Below are 20,679 nucleotides of genomic sequence, written 5' to 3' on the forward strand. Positions count from 1 at the left end.
TGAACTACATCCGACCCAGTACAACAATTCTAGATATTTTTCTTAAATAATTGAATAAGCTAGCCCGCCTTTCCATAACTAATTTACTATATTTTTCATCAATAATTTCATAATTCTTGAACTTTCCCAATAATCTAAAATCTTAGGAAAATAATCAACTCATGAAACATTCGTAGAATACTTAGGCGGGCTTTTAATTTACTATCGTGATTGTGTACACGTTCGCGTGACATAATTATGATTCCCAAAATAAATCAAGGTACACGTTCGCGCGACTTTGGCCAAACAATCCTTAAGAATAATAAAGCGTGATTAATTGTATACACGTACGCATGACATGATTTTAGCGTCCTAAATAAAATTGATTCATGCACACGTGATCCGTTTCAAAGATAAATCCATAATGCCATAATTTAAAAGCGGTAAAAGACAAAATGCACATAGGTTCTTAAACACGTAATTAACAATTAAGTCAGGTATGATTGAAGCGACCGTGCTAAAATCACGAAATTCAGAAATGCCTAACACCTTCTCCCGGGTTAACAGAATTTCTTACCCGATCTGCTGTGTTCGCAGACCATAAATAAGAGTCAATTTCCTCGATTTGGGATTTTAAAATAAACCGGTGACTTGGGACACCATAACAAACATTCCAAGTGGCGATTCTTATTAAATAATCTCATTTCGAATAATGTCACTTTAATTGGAAAAACTCCTCTATCCCTCGGAAAAAGGGAGGTGTGACAGCTCTGGCGACTCTGCTGGGGAATAAGAACCCAAAACTTCTGGTTCAGGGTTCAGAATTCGAGCTTGGCTTTCTTGATTGTTGATATTACTATTTTGTGGGCCTAATGTGTTAATTGTCATTAATTACCGCTTTGATATTATTTGAATTGTATAAACTATCTTCTTACGCCTTCCTTCTGAGTCTTCTAAAAATATGGTGCACACGTGCGCGTGGCCTACAAAATATCTAGTACTTTACGTAATCCCTGTTGAATGAGTAGATCTCTCATCCTTCTTTTTTCATGTTGAGAAACCGCTATCTTCGTTGAATTTTTCTACCTCATACTTTACTCCGAACATTTTTTTCCTTTAACCGAGTATAGTACTACCAACTGTGAATAGTATTTCTGTGAACGAGCAGAACCTGTTCTCTGATACCAATTGTTAGGAATAAACATACGACAACAAATAATATTTACGGTAATAAAAGCAGAATAATAGTGTAGCACCGAGATACGGTAATCAACAAGAATAAAATAGTGACAATGACACCAAGATTATTACGTGAAAAACCCTTTTGAATACAGAAAAAACCACGAGTCCGAGAGGTGCAATGGATATCACTATAGCAAGGGATTTTTCTCCTTGTAGGCCCGAATAAAATACTCCTAAGACCACTACAACACTCAAAAGAAATAACCCTCTTTTGATATTTTTACCTCACTATAATATCGCTCACACTCTCTATTTTTCTCAATGAGTATTTTCTTATATCCCGTCTACGATGCGTCACTTTTCTTTCTCTCTTTCTGATGATGTGTCTTAAGAAGTAAAATAGCTCCCCTTTTATAGGAGAGCAAAACTTAGTCTCCAAGAATACTACCACAAATCTAGCCTTTGGCCCCAAGGCTCTCTGCCGGGGCTATTCATAGGCACATGCCTATTTTACTTCTTCTTTCTTTGTTCTAACAATGGGTTGGACCCCATTGTTAGAATATCCGGTTGGACCCAACTAGTATTTCTGATTGTTGCATCATTTGTCGATTCACTTTTCAGATTTCGGGAACATCCTTAGAGGTTTCATGTTTGAGCCTTGGGAATAGAAAATTTATTATAGGAACCATTTTTTCATTAATGGATCTTATGTGACGCAAATCTAGATTACTTGAGCAAATAAATATCAAATTCTGTAGATGGATATACAAAAGAAAAAGGTTTTTCAAGAAGTTATAGTTATGTTTTCCTCAACAGCTCAATTTAGAAGATCTCTATGTAAACCAGTGATCTCTTACACGTGCTTTGCTTATTATAAAATTAACAAAACTTTTTGCAATATGAGGTAGTTAGAAATTTATGGAAACAGGGTAAAGAGTTTTGAAGACTTCAAATAATATATGGGGCACAATTAGCATAATATCTGGGACGTTTTTCATGTACTTAGAAAACAAAAAAGAAAAGCTAAAATGTGCATGTTATGTGTTCAAATTCTGACTAGTTAATATTAAGTAGTACAATCACTATTTAAGGCTGGCTATTTTCCATCTGAACTTGAGCACTACCATCACTTTCCACTTTGTTTTTCTTCAACTCTTTCATAGTAGATCTCCACTTAAAGAAAGTACCAAACAATTCCTCCATCTCCTCTAGTGTTCTACCTTGTGTTTCTGGTAACAATGTGTAAAAGAAAATCCAAGCAATTACTGCAATTCCAGTGTACAAGAAGAAAGCCCCTCCAATACTAATAGCCTTGTACAATGATATGAATGTCATCAAAATTGCTCCACTCATTGCTCTATTCACTGCCACTCCTATACTACAACCTTGAGCTCTTAATCTCAATGGAAAGATTTCTGAACTGTATACCCATGCAATAGGACCCATGCCAATTGAGAAGAAAGCAACACTAGATAATGTTGTACATATGCAAAGGACTATTGCCCATTTTAGCTTATGATCTGAGTGATCAATTATGGTTAAGCCTGTTGCTAGGCCTAATAAGGAGAGAATCATACCACCACAACTTGATAGAAGTAAAACTCTTCTTCCAACTTTGTCTACCAAGAATGTAGCTACCAAGATAAAGAATGTCTTCATACATCCAACAGCTATAGTGGCAAGTAGTCTGTCGTTGTCTTTAGTAATGTCTGTCGAAGGTATAATGAATTAAGTAAACGTGTGAGCTGTCTAGTAAGTTAAACTTTCAAGTAAAGTAGACACTTTTTAACATGGTATTAGAGCAGACGGACAAACATAGATGCAATATATAATCAACAGTACAATTGAACTCAACTATATATAGTTGCAAGTATTCTGTCGTTGTCTTTAGTAATGTCTGTCGAAGGTATAATGAATTAAGTAAACGTGTGAGCTGTCTAGTAAGTTAAACTTTCAAGTAAAGTAGACACTTTTTAACATGGTATTAGAGCATACAGCCAAACATAGATACAATATATAATCAACAGCACAATTGAACTCAGCTATATATAGTTGCAAGTATTCTATCGTTGTCTTTAGTAATGTCTGTCGAAGGTATAATGAATTAAGTAAACGTGTGAGCTGTCTAGTTAGTTAAACTTTCAAGTAAAGTAGACACTTTTTAACATGGTATTAGAGCGACAAACATAGATGCAATATATAATCAACAACACAATTGAACTCAACTATATATAGTTGCTAGTAGTCTGTCGTTGTCTTTAGTAATGCATGTTACGTTGAAAATGAGATTAAGTGTACCCTCTATATATAACAACTTAATTAAGCTTTTAAATGATATGGTCACATGGTTCAACAAGATATTAGAGTATACCGAGGATTTTGATTTCAATTTTCATCGTCACCCATTATCAAAGCTTGACTCATGAAAAAGAATAATTAAGTATAGAGAAGAAGTTCAAATTTAACTACTACGCTAAATGATTTTTCCCTCTGTTATACTTAGAGTCATCCATACTCTTGACGTTAGCAAATTGTATCTTTTATTTGCCCTTGATTTATATATATGGAGCTCCAGCTTGAACTAGGCGCATATCCTTGTGTCAAATTTATTCAAGAAAAAGTCCAAATTTACCCATCAACAATATTAGCTATGTTGAAAAGTATCCTAAGTTATAATTCAAGTTGGAGCTTCAATAGAGTCAAAGACAAGTACAAGAAGACTTGTTGAGAACAAGAGCATGAGTGGTCCCCAAAGTATATATAATGGAAGTAAAATTAAGATATTTCATATATTAGAGTGTGCCATTTTTCCTTAAGTAAATAAAATGATATTTTTCTAACTTAAACTTTTAGATATGCAAATCAGGCAGTTCAACAATATATATGTACATACCTGCTTTCTCGAATATCCTCGGACTGTACAACACCACAGCATCTATACCACTTGCTTGTTGGAAGAAATGAATACCGATGCCTGCAATGAGAATATGAAGAACAGCAGGGGTAGGATGGAGGAACAATTCTCTCCATACACCTTCACCATGAGAACTACGTCGTGTGACAGAAACTATACTATCATCTTGGCAGTCTTGTGGTATACCAGCAGCTTCTTTTATGTCAGCTAATCTCATTTTGGACTCTTCTAATGTGTCTGACGTTCTGTCTAAAACTCGTTTAGCGTCTCCTAGACGACCTTGCATGACTAGCCAACGAGGTGACTCGGGCATGGCAAGAACACCAAGGGCTAAGAAGACTGATGGAATGACACCAATTCCAAGCATGAATCGCCATCCCAATTTCGTGGGCAGCTTGGAAAATGCATAGTTTGATACGTAACCAAGTAACACACCTGCCAAAAGGGAAGAAAAGAGAGGCAGGAAAGTAATAATTACTACCTTTTTTAACCCCACTCCACCACCATATCACAAGGATATACAGTGTTCCCTCCAAGATAACTGAATATGAATACACATTTGAATATTAAGATGTGTATTAAGATTTGAATACACATTTGAATATTAAGATTGTTTGTTTTTAAACATATGAATATATAAAATTTATCTTTCTTTAAAAATTAATAAACATAAAATTCAAATAAAATAAGTTAATCTAATATTCTATCATATATATATATATATGGTGATGGCTAACGGAGGTACTTGTGAGTGCCGACTAGAGGCAGTGATTGGTGGTAGTTTTGGTTGATTATGGTGATTTTAGGTAATAGCTAGTGGTGATTGGTAGCGATTCTGGTGGTGGTGGTTATGGTCGTGATTAAGGATGGTTATGGTGGGTGGTGGTAGATTATAATGGTTATGGTAGGTGGTGGTAGTTTATAATGGTGTACGGTGCCGGCTATGGTTGTTGATGGTGATGGGGTGGTTGGTTGTGGTAGTTGTGGTGGTCGGAAATAGACCGATTTTATATCACCCTTCAATTCGAATTAGCAAAAGCAATCGATTTCGCTGGCACCATACAATTGAAACAATTCAATTGTTTACTTATTCACTGAGACAGTATATGATTGTGATTGAGGATAATGGAGGTAGGGGTGGTGGTAGTAGTGACGGTTATGGATGAGGATGGTGGTGGTGGTAGCTGATAATGGTAGGCGGTAGCGACAGTTAATAATGAATGTGGATGTTAGTATCTTAATGAAATTAAGTCATTGTTATAGATCTTAATCATACAAACCTATTCAAACCCATTACGTGGTTGTGGAGTAAAAAATACAAACATACTTAATGATTAAGATTTGAATGATCAAGATTGAGACTTTTTTTTAAAAACAAACGCATTTAATATTAAGATCTGAATGATTAAGATTCAGACCTCCATTAAGTGCAAACAAATAAAACCTCAAACCCTCAACTGCTCAACTTACCAATTGATGGTGGAGGTGCTCAAACCACTAGGGCAAACCTCACGTGTCAATTAATTACCTTTTGAATTGGAGTTTAAGTTATACACTCTCTCACTGTAAATATTATAAGCGAATTCAATCTGGCCATTAGTTTGGAGTAATTAAATATCTAGACGTACTCCTATACAATATGATAACGTTAGTTTAGCATCATGAGTAGAAAAAAGAGTACGAGTGTCAAACTAACTAATTATGTTCGGTGTGAAGCGGAGCATAGAGTTTTTATTTTTTTTAAAACTAATACATATTTAGAGGCTACACAAAAAAATATTATAGGTCACAATAGCTCATAGATTAAAATATTTAAAAAAAAATTTGCAAAAAGATATGGTCAAAGAAAATCTTATTTGACTTCCTAAATAATAAATGTCACATAAAATTAAAAAGTAGTACTTTAATAACCTGATATGCCCATTAATTGTACGGATAATGTAATAATTAAAATTAGTCCAAATAAAAATAGTTTATCATGAAACCATTAAAAAAACGGATAATTTCAGAGACCTCCCTCCAGGTTTCGCCCTATCACACTCACCTCCCTTGTGGTTTACAATATTACGCCTACCTCCCTTATTTTGATTTTCTTGTAACCATTCTTTAAACTCATTTAAAATAAATATAAATAAAATATAATTTGATAGATTTGCCCTTTTTAATGTTAATTTCTTTCAATTAGAGAAATTACTTTGAATTTAATTTACTCGAGTGTTAGAGAAAGTTTGATTTTTCATGTCATCAAAATGGTCCTTGAAAACAACATAAGAACTAATGAAACCGACGTAGCCGCTATTTTGTTTGGATATGTTTGGAATATTTTTGAAAAATAAAATAAATAAAATAGGAAGAGACTAATGTCGAATATTAATAATGTAGCTTCGTAAATGTTGTCACCAACTCTTGCCTTTTGTCATGAGCATATTATATATTTGCAAGTCAAGCTACGGGGATACCGTAACTATCTCATTCCATATACATTTTACAAATTGGATAACCTTCTTCAGTAATAACAATAAAATATATTTTAGTAGTTTTGTTACATAGAATAAATTAAAAGCTTAACAATTATAGTTTATTTGTAGTTTAAAATATCATCTCATTACTAAAAGGAAATATACAGGTAGGAGTGTATATATGTTAGGTTGGTTTGTATTTTTAACATTAAAAAGGGCAAAATCTGTCAAATTGTATTTTATTTATATTTATTTTAAATGAGTTTAAAAAATGGTTACAAAAAAATCAAAATAAAGGAGGTAAGCATAATATTGAAAACCACAAGGGAGGTGAGTGTGATGTGGCGAAACCCAGTGAGAGATCTGTGCAATTATGAGTAAAAAAATCTTGAATTTGCATAACTACAGTATAAAGCGAAAAGTACGTTCGCAAAATTGTAGCACGATAATACATACTCCACTCCTTTATGATCATCGTTGGAAAATGAATACCTCATCCAAGAGGAAAACAGCCAAAAATTCATTTCATCATTCTAAGAAGACGACAAAAGTCCATATCATTGAATATAACCACACACACAAAAAAAAGTTGTCAATTGTCACTGTTTTTTTTTTTTTTTTAAATTTATATTTCGGAATAACTCTCAGGATAGGGGTATACAATACCTTCCCTACTCTTTCTTGGTGGAATTCATTGGATTTATTGTTGTTGTTGATACAGAAAAATAAAAAAAAAATAAAGAAGAGAGAAAGCTTAATTAATTACCTCCATTGATGAAAACTTCAGGGAAAGAAGTGAAAAACCCACGACAAGAAGCCGGGGCAACCTCAGCAGTATAAACTGGTGCAATCATAAGAGCATATCCAACTCCAATACCAGCCACAAACCTACCAAACATGAGAAAACCATAGTTTGTAGCAAATCCCATCAATATTGCTCCTGCAAAAAATATTGCAGAGGCAAAAATAATGGTATATCGACGACCTATCCAATCTGAGGTTCGACCAGCTAGAGCAGCACCCACAAGAGAGTATATGTTGATTGTTCCCACAAGGATTTCGATTTGTACATCTGAGATTTTAAGGTCTTCCTTTATGTAAATCACTGCTCCACTCATCACTCCCGTATCTGCATAGACCAAAGTCGATTCGATTTAAGACAGGTTCTATGCGTTCAACTGAATTGAAGTCGATCGGATTTAAGACAGGTTATACAGGTTATATGAGTTCAACTGAATTGATAACTTTTGATTCGATTTATGTATACACACGTAAAGAAAATTGAGTTATATACATACAATAAGATCAAATTTATTTTAAATTCACCTATTCTACACATATATATGTAACAACATCATGATAGTAATATAGAGAATTGAAACGGAATATCTTACCATAACCTAATAAAACGGATGTCATAGAGGCTAAAAGAGAGCAAGCAAAAGCATATTTGTTTCTTTTTGGGTTTTTACAAGGAACAGATTCTTGAAAAGGTATTTCCCGAGGTTGGTCGGAGATGACGCTTTTATCAAGATTTTGATTTTCCATTAGAGTCGGCAAGAAAGAAAGAAAGAGTTACAGATACATATGAGAAAAGAGAGTATTTTCTATATACTTGATCTCACTCACAAAAGGAAAAATCATATTCATCTTCACAAAAGGAATGAAAATGTATGTATGGGTAAGAAAAGATAAGAATATTATAATAGCTAATTATTGGTCATAATGGGCTAATAGCTAGAATATAAATAATCATCACACACTAAATGCCGATAGAAATGAATTTAACATTTTTAATAGAATTTCAACACTTCCTTTTGAGATAAACTCATTGTTTAACAATCCTCACATTTCTCAAAAGGAATAGAATTATAGTATATTTTTTGGATTTTTTTACATGTGTACAATGCATCGAATCTGGCGTCTCGTAGACTGTGAACGAAACATAAAAAAAATAAGATTACGCTTATAGAACAATTGGTGAAGTTTAGAACTCGAACTAAAATTCTTTTGTAAGCCCAGAGTCTTATTTATCACATTATACTCGCACAATCTTTGTAATTGCGATTTTGCACTAAGAGGTCATGCGCGCGCCTGGTTTTCATGAGTGCTCTAGAAACTTTGCCACAAATTTCATAGGATCAGTCCCACTCCACGCTCATATATCTCCATCCATCAAGTCTATTCTGCACGCAATACACTATTTATAAAGGCTATGGATTAGATTGAGAATTTAATAACTCAACCTCATATTTCTTGTGTCTTGTAATAGTCCATGTGAGCACTTAATTTTTGACCAGCTTGAATTTTCCCCACTCATCTCCTTATCACATTATATAAACACACACCGAGAACACGAAAATGGAAGAAGCTGAAAAATCGCTTAAAAACGAGAGAAAAACGGAGGGACAAAAAATAGAGTGAGAATCCACTGCTTCTTCACCAAAGAACCAGTGAAATCTCCCACAAAATTTCAGCTTAAAACTAGCTAAAAACAGTCCTTAAATAGATCCCAAATCAGTCCCACAACAGTCCCATATTTCCACTTGAGACCAGCCTCTAAGTCCACCTTGAACCCACTTGAAAACTCCATTAAAATCAATGGCAAAAACAGTCCAAATCTCTGCCATTAAAAACGTCCAGGCCTAGTCGAGTACGTCCGAGGTTCGTCAAATTCCGGCGATCTTCGAAGTCGAGGTTCCAAAGTCACGGTCTTGGTCATCTTTCAGTTTTGAGCAAACAAAGTCAGATTTTCCTTGCTAAAAGGTTATTTTGCACTCTACTAATCTTCCTCGTTAAAACACTGCTGCGATGTCTTGGTTAAGTGGCTTTGAGTTTGAATAAAATGTCACATTTCTGATAAGCATGTTATTAATTTTAATTTAATCTTTTGTTTGCTCACACCATGTTTAGTATTTGTCTTTGGTAAATGCTTAGTAGATTGTATTTGTTAGTATGCGGATGAACGTCTTTGTTTATTGCTTGAACAAGAAAGAATGTAGTTTGTTTATTAGAAATTAGAATTCTGTCGTAAGAGCCGTGAATTTTTCTATTAAGAATTAAAAACACTTTCGATTGTTCCATTTTGTTAAATATCCTAAATTAATCGGTTGAGTGTTTGGTTGATGAAAGTTTATTAAAGATCCATCCCTACCGTATTCAATTGTTTCATTCATGTCATTCACTGTTCACTCCCTTATGGCTTAGTCTTCTTAGATATTTGATTATTACTATAGGAGTATTAATTTAGTCACATAATTTTTAACAAAATTAGTTTTTTTAGGAAAAGAATTCATCGTACCTTGCTTTAGTCGCGATTAATAATAAATCATCGTAACTATGAGTACGGTTTCTGTGGCATAGTCATGATACGTAAATCCCAATTCGAGTATGTGTTCACGCGACTTGACCAAAACTTCAAATAATAATAATAATAATAAACATATTGTAAATTCCGGGTGCATTTTACGTGGCGCGGTTTGCAATGTGTACCAAAACGACAAGTGTACGATATCGTAACTAATTCAAAAATAACTCTATAAATACTAAAAGCGGTTAAATAAATAATTAAAAACGGTAATGCATGAAAGGTTTTAAACATGTAATGATTCAGATAATTAAGCCATGTGTAATTGTAAATCGATCGTGCTAAAATCACGGAATCCGGGAGTGACTCACACCTTCTCCCGGGTTAACAGAATTCCTTACCATGTCTTCTGGTTTTCGCGGACTTTCAAACATAGAGTCAATTTCCTTGATTTAGGATTTAAAATAAACCAGTGACTTGGGACACCATAAATATCCCAAGTGGCGACTCTAATTTATATAAATAATCTTATTTCGAACAATGTCACTTTAATTGAAAACCCCCCCTATTCCCTCGGGAAAAATAAGGTGTGACAGCTCTGGCGATTCTACTGGGAAAAGAACCCAGAACTTCTGGTTCAGGGTCCAGAATTCGAGCTTAGAATAACTATTATATTTGGCTTTGGTTTATTATCTGATTTTTACATGTTTGAGCCTAATGTGCTAAATCCCGCTTTTTACCGCTTTGATATTGTATGAAGTGTATATAAAATTGTTACGGCACCCTTCTTCTCTCTAAGTCTTCTAAATCTTCTGGGAGCATGCGCTTCGCATGACTTCTTTTCTGTTAGAGTCATACCCCTAATTTTAGAACGAGGATCGGACAAGTTACAAAGCCGGTGAAGATTTTGGTTACCGGTACGCTGCCCCCTCCCGACTCGAGTTGTCCGCTCGGGTAAGCCAAGGTATAGAATAACACATCCCAGGATTTAAACCTAGAATAACATAGCCGCATGCCGAATACCTAGTAGGAACGTTTGTTTGCATCACGTGCATTTGATTTTGCTCCAATATAAAAGACCATCTTGATACATTTTACGTGTTACTTGTGCATTTTTTTTATTTTGGCTTGCAGGTTGACAGACTTCTAGAATAGGGAAAGAAAACCAAAAAAAACAGAAAAGAGAAAATTGACCTGGTTCCTGAAAATCCCAGTATTTTTAAAAAAGAAAAAAAAGATTCTGAAACTCTAACGAATTTTTAGAAGGTGGTCACAAATGACTCCAGATTTTCAAAAATGACATTTTTCCCCAGTCCTGAAAAACTAACCGAACTACGCGGGTCTGATTCTCACCGGATGTGAGATACGTAGGCAAACCTCATCGGTTCCAACCCCGATTTTCAAAAAAAAAAAATTCAAAAATATTTTCCCTTCCCTTAATTCCCTTCAAAAATAGAATTCTTTCCTTAGAAAATCCAAAAAGAAAAATTTAAATCCAAAAATATTTTCTTTCTTTTCCAAAGTCTTTCATTCGAAAAAAAAAATTTCAAATCAAAGTTCAAAGTATTTTCTTCCTCTTTAGAATTCTTTCTTTTAAAAAGAAAAATTTCAAATTCCATAAAACAAAACTAAAAAAATATATTTAAAAATCTTTATAAAAAAAAAGAAAAAGAAAAATGGGATCGGGTTCATTCAACCCGCAAGATCGGCGTCATGATACGTAGGCAATCCTCATCGGATTCGATCATAACCATTAATAAACCGTGTGAAAAAAAAATAGAAAAAGAAAAAGAAAGAAAGGAGTGACAAAAAAATAACAAAGAGCAAAAAAAGAAAAAAATCAAGAGCGAAAAATAGAACTCTTTGTCCAATTTGAAAAAGAAAATCGTGGAAAACTTGTATGGGTATACTGTCAAATGGTGCGAGCAAGCCGACAGGGAAAAACCTCCAATGGACGAAGCATAAATGGTTATGGTCTTTCTACATGCGCAAGAGGCGGACTACTTCCGGAACATGATGGTAACCCGTTTGCCGAAGCTATCAAAATTGGGGAGATGATCGAAAATGATTTAAAAACAGGTCGAATCTTGAGTCATGCTGCCTTTAAGGCCACATGGCAGACCGTTCAAATTGGTTCGGGGGTGTTTGATGAATATAACTAGGGAGGAAGAGGGAACCATGATGGCTTTGAGCTCGAGGGGGCCCGCAAGTTATTCAACCAATCATATATGCTTCCTAAAGTCCCACAACACTATTATCCCCATCAATATGATGCTTATTCCATGACACTGCCTCCCTATACAGTGATGAGTGCGCAACCTTACACGCGGCTAGAGCATTATACACAAAACCGAGCTTCACATCCCAAAAATTCCCGACCCTACCAAGCTCCATATAATCCCCAACCAAATGTTCCCCAATATAATCCTCGCCCAAGAGATCCCCTCAGAAGGCATCAGTTCATCCCAATTGATGAATCATATTCAAGTTCGTTTCAAAAGGTAATCGGACTAGGTCTGCTGCAGCCAGTGGCCCCGAAGCGGCCAAACCCCGAGTCCCCCTTGCACCAAGCTGATGCTGGATGTGAATACCACTCTAGAGCAGTGAGTGTTACACCATGTGCGTCCCAAGGTGGCGTAATGAATATGAAACTTATTAATTATTATTTAAATGATTTTAAAGTCATAATATGGCTATATATGATATTTGGATAGAAAATATGAAGTTTGGGAAATATCGAATTAAAGTTGCGGAAAAAGCGACTAAAGATTTGGCTTGTAACAGAGCTTTTTGAGAAATAAAATTTATGTGCTATATGTATTCTTTTTGGGACATATTATATACCAAATTGAAGGTCTTGGAATTTAGTTTCCAATGCTCTTAACCGTTCGTTCATACGACACCCAAATAAAAAGTTATAAGCGTTGGAAGAAGGACCAATGCTAGGGTGCCAAGTAGCACCTTTTGACTTTTCAAACAAAATGGATATTTATATCTTTATCTCGTTTCATTCTTCAATTTTCCAGAACACACAACCAAATAAGACCCCTAACTTTACTCTTAAGCTAAGATTATCATTCCGGGCACGAAATCAAGAAACGATAATATTTAAACGATCCCTATGGCGTAAGTATCGCTATATCGCCTCTATTTTTCTTTGTAGTTTGAGTTTTGGAAGGTACTTCATAGTTAATAAAACATGTACTTTCTGTATTTAAGTGTTTAAATATCAAGAAAGGTTGATAAATTCGTTTTCTAATAGGTAGAACTCACGGGACAGTGATCGGAAGCCGTGAGTTCGAGTTATTCACTTGTAGCGGACTGTTTTGTGGATTATTTTTTGTTGTGGTTGGGCTGCGTGTTTTACTTCTATTTTTTGGAGTTTTGGAGGAGTAAGTCTGTGTAGAAACACCACATAAATTCAGGGTAGTGCGCTAGTTGTTCGTCGTAATAATTTTGGGCTGTTTGACACTACTACGGTGGTCGTTTTGTGTATGAAGAGATTGGGATGTGTTGGGCTATTTGTAATATTTTGTGGTGTATATAAGGCTGTAAAATAATGTATAAATGTTGATATTGTTATGTTTGGTGTTATCTTAAAGTTGAAGAAAGTAAGGATTATAGGGGAGATGCTTCCCGTTTTAATACAAAATAAGCTTGTCGTTCGTTGTGCGATAGTTGTACTTTTCGTAACTTAATGATAGTATTATTATTATTGTTGTTGTAGATTAAGGTACGAAGAGGAGAGTTCAACTTGGTGATTGGAAAGATTGTGATAAGGTATGTTAAGGCTATCACTTCTTTCCTTTTTGGCATGATCCATATGATGCAAGAAATGAGCAAGTATACAACTTTCACAAATAATTCTATTCCTAGAAGTACTAGGTTTGCCTATATTCTTGATTCCCCATATGTCCTACTATCATATCGTTTGTTCACGAATCTTATGATATTCCGAGTGATCTTATTGACTTACTTCATTATGTATTGCATCCATTTATACATGTACATTAACCCATGATCAGATGACGTTATATACACGTATATTATATGTATATGAGGTATGAGAAAAGGTTATGGTGTTATATACGCACCACCACCTGATCAGCTGATATACGTTGATGATTTTGCCCACAGCGACTGAGATGATATGATGGGATACCCCCAGAGGCTTGATGATATTATGTACGCATATACCTATGCATGATATGACATTTATATGCACATACATGACATTATAAATTTTTCATGATTCACAGAGCTATTCAGACTTGCAGGTTGAGTTCCTTACTCCATATTTCTTTCATGCCTTACATACTCGGTACTTTATTTGTACCGACGTCCATTTTTCCTGGGGACGCTGTGTTTGATGCCCGCAGATCCCGATAGACAGGTTGAGAGTTCTCCTAGTAGGCTATCTGCTCAGCAGAAGGTGTTTGTGCACTCCACTTGTTCCGGAGTTTCCTATTTGGTTAGTATAATTTGAATATGTATTGATTGGTATGGCGGGGCCTTGTCCCGACCTTTATGATGTTTATGTAGTATTAGAGACTCTTAGACAAATGTCACGTATATGGATACGTGTATGGCCTTATCAGCCTATGTTTTGAGTATACAAATGATCATGTCGGCCTTATAGGCCCGTATGTCACATGCATGAGTTTTTATATCATGTTGGGTCGTCCTATGTCTAGTATTCCCTTATGTTTTATTCTCGTTATCTCATGACGGACCTTCTGGGCCACTTACCCATGACGGTATGATAAGAAAGATATGTTACATTAGTACTCGGTTGTGTAAGGCACCGGGTGCCCGTCGCGGCCCTACAGTTTGGATCGTGACAAAAGTGGTATCAGAGAAGTTCTATCCTAGGGAGTCTACAAGCCGTGTCTAGTAGAGTCTTGTTTATGGGTGTGTACTACACCATACTTATAAGCAGGAGGTTACATGGAATTTAGGATTGTCACTCTTTCTTCTTACTCTAGATCGTGTGGTAGAGATCAATTGTAAGAAATTCAGAATCCTAAATTCTATTATATTCGTTATACAACGATATCTACATCTAGAAAGACAGTTGGTAAGAGATTGAATGTGGCTGTGGAAGAGTTGAGTCATCGATTTTGCATCATGCTTATGATAAGTAAATGTAAGGCCTTCAGTAGATTATGTGTGTACTACGGCGTGTGAGCTTCTTGATAAGGAGCGCTAAGGCATGAATATCTATCTACCCCTATAGTAAAAAGCAACGAGAGAATCAGAAGGTAGATACAAGTTTCAACAAGTAAAAGAAGCTAGGTGAAGAAGGATACGAGGTACCTAGTTATTGAATATTATATGTATTTACAATTCAGGCAGAGAAATATAAGTATTCTGAGTTACTTTCAACAATATCAAAGATATATTCACTTGACAACACCCATTTCAGTTATGCCTTGTGGGAGCTAACATATATAATTTAAGGCCTAATTTATTTTTTTAAGATTAAGACGTCTGAATCTGAATACATAACTGAATATTCAGATGTGTATTAAGATTAAGACATCTGAATCTAAATACACATCTGAATATATATAATTTATCTTTATTTAAAAATTAATAAACATAAAATTGAATAAAATACTAATTAATCTAATAGTGGTGGTTTTAGATAGTATCTAGTGGTGATTGGAAGCGATAATGTACGATTTTGATTGAGGATGGTGGTGGTAGATGGTGATAGCTAATAATGGTTGGTGGTGGTAGTTTATAATGGTGGACAATGCTGGCTATGGTTATTGATGGTGATGGGGGTGGTGAGTGGTGGTAGTAGTGGCGGTTATGGTTGAGGATGGTGGTGATGGTGGGGGTAGTAGTTGATAATGGTAGGCAGTGACGACAGTTAGTATGGCAGTTGGTAATGAATGTGAGTGATACCATCTTAATGAAATTAAGTCTTTGTTATAGATCTTAATCATATAGACCTATTCAAACCCATTAAGTGGCTGTGAAGTAAAAAAAACAAAAACACTTAATGATTAACATCTAAATGGTTAAGATTCAGACTTTAAAAATAAACGCACTTAATGTCTTAGATCTGAATGATTAAGATTTAGACCTCCATTAAGTGCAACCAAATGAGGCCTAAGAGAAGGATGGGATATCGGCATCCAGCTGGGGTTAAAGTAACCCAAAATTGTGGATGGATTGTTATCATTAGCTCACATTTCCGAGGGATATTGCAAATGTGGTAATGGTTCTCCTTGTGAGACACCCAGATGGTGCACTCTAGAATAGTACAATCAGATATGATACTAGAATGTTCAGAAATTTCAGAAGATTGGCATTGGAACCCTAGAAGGGATAAATATTTACCTTTGTATGGCTTTCGTCCCTAGTAAAGAGGTAGTGTTAGGCGACCCGAAGAGCAAGAGCCAGTGAGTTGAATCAAGGGGGCTAAAAGTGAAAGAATGTTTTGAAGAAGCTTTCATAATAAGGTGATAGACAGAAATATTAGCAGGAGAATAAGAAGAAAGTAAATGAAGCATTATGAGTAAGATGTGATAAATAGATGATAACGGTAAATCAAAATATGAGAGGACTACAAATTCTATAGTCAAGTGAAGGAAATGACAAGAAGTTACAGGCCTTGAGACAATAAAAGAGTATAAGCCATAAAGTGTCCCCATTTTGAGAAATGAGTTAGTGACTCATACGTGATTACCAGAAGGAAAAGTTAGACCCCCGAAATAATAGAAATTAGTATGGACAAGTGAATAAGATAAACTGAACATAGATTCGGGACCGAATGATTTGATAATAGTTGACATCGTGAGAATTTCAGAGATCGCGTTCCGACGATAATTGAATAGACAACAGAAGAATAACCTTTAAAGGTCATTCAGGAAGACGCTTCCCTAAAACGAGCACTGCGAGCAGAGTTAAGCTTAAGGGACTAAGTGTACCAGTTACACTATGTGTCACCTTTGTATGTAAGAAATTAAATTATCCCTGGTACAGAAGGGCTACCGCAAGGCAAGTAAGAGTCTGTGAAGATGTGAAAAGACGCCAAATATGAAGAGGTTAAACATTTATAGGTAAATCTTCATAGCAATAAATGTTAGTATTCCCCTAAAGGGGGAAGATGATGTGATATGATATTAAGTCAGAGTTATGTGGTTAAGGTAACTATGGGATAGTAAAGGAAGAATGTGGTAGAAAGGAGAAAGGAATGAGATTGCATTTATTCAGATCCTACGGATATGATACGACTCCAGAACATTATGTAAGCGTGACGACGGAGAGAGGCAGTAAGGGTTCCATCACTAGATGTTATTGATAAATAAGTGCAAATGAACACTGGATACATAAGGAGCCAGTGTGCGAGGTAAGTTAAGACAAAGTATATAACCCAAGAGATTTTACGTAGAATATAGATATGAGAATGGACTAACGTGTAGTTAGTAATTAATTCAGGAAGAGCCTAGCCATGGATAAACAAGAGGATATAGACAAATCAACAAGTTGTGCAAGATAAACATAGTGAAACCCAACATAGGGAATTCAGTCTCGCAAATATGATGACATCGTAATCCTTGGAAAATATTCATATAGGAGTTGGGGTTGTTAAATGTACCGTATAAGTGTTACGAAAAAAAATAATGGTGCCACTGATAAGACAGTAAAAAATTTCAATTCAGAATCAACCTTACGAGCTCAAGGGCGCGAAGGTAAGTAATTAAGGATAATTATAGGTGAGTAAGAACGTCAAAAAAATTCTTTCGGATATACAATGTAATAAGCTCGCAGCTTTACAGGAGTCAAAGTGTCTCTCTTAAGTACTACAAAGAAAGACTAGCTGAGGGAATAAGGAAGAAGACTTTAACTTAAGCATAGTGACATAAGGAAGAAATGGTCTTGTAACAAAAGTCTCACAACAACATTGTATGCACTCCATTAGAAAGTGGCACCTATCGTAGCTAATGAATGGGAAGAAAAAAAAAATCAAAAGATGATATTTGAGATCATATGAGTTACAGGAAATTCTAGTATTTGTGGGTAATGAGATAAGCCTTGTATTCATGAAACAAGTGGCAGAACGACCATGAAAAGTAATTGCTTATGTTTAAAGACAACTAAGAAAGCACGGGAAGAATTATCCGACCCACAATTTAGAGTTAGCCGTAGTGATTCATGCACTAAAGATGTGGAGGAACTATTTATATGTCATTCATGTTGATATTTATACGGATCATAAGAGCTTTCAATATATCTTCAATCAAAAGATATTGAATTTACGCCAAAGGAGATGGTTGGAGCTACTGAAAGACTATGACGTTGATAATTTATACCATCCGGGGAAGGCGATTGTAGTAGCTGACACCCTCAGCCGTAGATCTATGGGCAGCCTATCATATTTACAACTAGAGAAGTGTGGGATAGCCCATGAGATTTATCAGCTAGCTAGTCTTGGAGTTCAATTACTGGACTCAGGTGATACCGGAGTTACTATTCATGACACGACAACATCCTCTTTAGTAACTGAAGTGAAGGAATGCCAGTACGAGGATCCTGTGTTAGTTCATTATAGGTATATGACCCCTCAGAAGGAGAAGAAACCATTTGAGATTACAGAAGATGGGGTCTTTAGGTATCGAGGAAGATTATGTGTCCCTGATGTTGTAGGGCTGCGCCAGCAGGTTATGGGAGAAGCTCACTATTCGCGTTATTCTATCCATCCAGGAGCGACAAAGATGTATCATGATATCAGAGGAATATACTGGTGGGACAAAATGAAGAAGGATATAACAGAGTTTGTTGCTCAGTGCCCTAATTATCAGTAGGTTAAGATTGAGCATCAGAAACCCGGTGGATTATTATAGGCTATAAAGATTCCGACTTGGAAATGGGAAGTGATTAATATGGATTTCATCATAGACTTACCTCGTACCCAACGTAAGTTTGATTCTATATGGGTTATTGTCAATAGATTTACAAAATCAACCCATTTTCTGTCTGTCAGGACTATTTATTTAACAGAGGATTATGCAAGGCATTACATTAGGGAGATAGTACGACTTCATGGTGTAACTATATATATTATCTCAGATAGAGGTGCTCAGTTTACAGTTAATTTCTGGAGGTCCTTCCAAAAAGCATTGGGGACTCCGGTAAGTCTTAGTACAACATTTCATCCCTAGACAGACGATCAGGCTGAATATACTATTCAGACACTGGAGGATTTTCCACGGGCTTATGTGATAGACTTCAGGGGTAGCTGGGATGATCATCTTCCTCTTATTGAGTTCACATATAATAATAGTTATCATTCCAGCATTCAGATGGCTCCATACGAAGCTCTTTACAGACGAAAGTGTAGGTCACCTATAAGATGGTTCGAGGTTGGGGAAACTATATTAGTAGGACCATAGTTGGTACAACAGACAGTTGAGAAGATTAAGCTTATACGGGAAAGGCTATAAGCAGCTCAGAGTCGTCAGAAGTCCTATGCAGATAATCGACGACGAGACTTGGAGTTTCAGGTAGATGATTGGGTATTCCTAAAGGTATCACCAATGAAAGACGTTATGAGATTTGGTAAGAAAGGAAAGATTAGCCCTCGGTACATTGGACCTTATAATTTTATACGCAGAGTAGGCCAAGTAGCATATGAGTTAGACTTGCCTTCCAAATTGGAGTTTGTACATCCAGTATTTCATGTGTCAATGCTCTTTAGGTGTATTGTAGATCCCTCTAAAGTCATTCCAGTTGACGATGTTCATGTTACATAGAAAATATCATATGAGGAAGCTCCCATTGCTATACTAGATAGACAAGTTCGGAGATTAAGAACTAAGGATGTAGCTTCGATTAAAGTACTTTGGATTAACAATAATGTGGAGGAGATGAATTGGGAAGCTGAAGAAGAAATGAAGACTAGGTATCCTCACTTGTTTCCACTTCCGGAGGAGGATCAGACTGAGACATTACAACCATTAGGCACATATATGGTACTTAATTCTTATGTTAGTTATTATTATTGGTCGTGTGAGGCCATTGGTGTTATTGATGATTGTGGACCTGTGTGGATTTGTATTGTTGGGTTTGCTGTATGATAGGTTGGTAGTAGTACCGTTACATAGGGGACTCTGCCAAAATTTCTATAGATTTCTGGGAGTTTTACATTCGAGGACGAATGTTTCTAACGGGGGAATATTGTTACACCCTGTGCGTCCCAAGGTGACGTAATGAATATGAGACTTGTTAATCATTATTTAAATGATTTTAAAGTCATAATATGGCTATATATGATGTTTTGATAGAAAATATGAAGTTTGGAAAATATCGGATTAAAGTTGCGGAAAAAGCGACTAAAGATTTGGCTTGTAATAGAGTTTTTTGAGAAATAAAATTCATGTGCTATATGTGTTCTTTTTGGGATATATTATATACCAAATTAAAGGTCTTGGAATTTAGTTTCCAATGCTCTTAACCGTTTATTCATACGACACCCGAATAAAACGTTATAAGCGTTGGAAGAAGGACCAATGCTAGGGTGCCAAGTAGCACCTTTTGACTTTCCAAACAAAATGGATATTTATATCTTTATCTCGTTTCATTCTTCAATTTTCCAGAACACACAACCAAATAATTCCCTAACTTTACTCTTAAGCTCTCTGTAAGATCTTCAAACAAGATTATCATCCCAGGCACAGAATCAAGAAACGATAACATTAAAACGATCCCTACGATGTAAGTATCGCTATATCGCCTCTCATTTTCATTCCAGTTTGAGTTTTGGAAGGTACTTTATAGTTAAGAAAACGTGTAATTTCTGTATTTAAGTATTTAAATATCAAGGA

At 35.5% G+C, this 20,679-nt stretch overlaps 1 protein-coding gene and 1 long non-coding RNA gene across 2 annotated transcripts; one reads left to right on the plus strand and one right to left on the minus strand.

Moving 5' to 3' along the window:
* Window positions 1–2,082: 2,082 nt before the first annotated feature.
* LOC107771272 (polyol transporter 5) lies at window positions 2,083–8,217 on the minus strand. Its single transcript, XM_016590613.2, has 4 exons — window positions 7,929–8,217; window positions 7,301–7,663; window positions 4,055–4,510; window positions 2,083–2,870 (listed from the first exon to the last, which is right to left on the minus strand). The coding sequence occupies exons 1-4, from the start codon at window positions 8,080–8,082 to the stop codon at window positions 2,248–2,250; spliced, it is 1,596 nt and encodes a 531-aa protein (XP_016446099.2). The 5' UTR covers window positions 8,083–8,217; the 3' UTR covers window positions 2,083–2,247.
* A 550-nt stretch (window positions 8,218–8,767) lies between these two features.
* LOC142180370 (uncharacterized) lies at window positions 8,768–14,513 on the plus strand. Its single transcript, XR_012708967.1, has 3 exons — window positions 8,768–9,300; window positions 13,569–13,621; window positions 14,101–14,513. It is a non-coding gene; the product is annotated as an uncharacterized LOC142180370 (long non-coding RNA).
* The last annotated feature ends 6,166 nt before the right edge of the window (window positions 14,514–20,679 follow it).

Source organism: Nicotiana tabacum, chromosome 4 (genome assembly GCF_000715075.1).
Source record: "Nicotiana tabacum cultivar K326 chromosome 4, ASM71507v2, whole genome shotgun sequence".
Lineage (NCBI taxonomy): Eukaryota > Viridiplantae > Streptophyta > Magnoliopsida > Solanales > Solanaceae > Nicotiana > Nicotiana tabacum.

What these genes read in the sequence shown, in the direction of transcription:
- LOC107771272 (XM_016590613.2), bottom strand. Translation starts at nt 8,082, where the DNA reads ATGGAAAATCAAAATCTTGATAAAAGCGTCATCTCCGACCAACCTCGG. An exon ending in TGAAGTTTTCATCAATGGAG is followed by an intron (nt 4,511 to 7,300) that starts GTAATTAATTAA and finishes CCCTTTTGGCAG; the next exon opens with GTGTGTTACTTGGTTACGTA. An exon ending in GAGGATATTCGAGAAAGCAG is followed by an intron (nt 2,871 to 4,054) that starts GTATGTACATAT and finishes TACCTTCGACAG; the next exon opens with ACATTACTAAAGACAACGAC.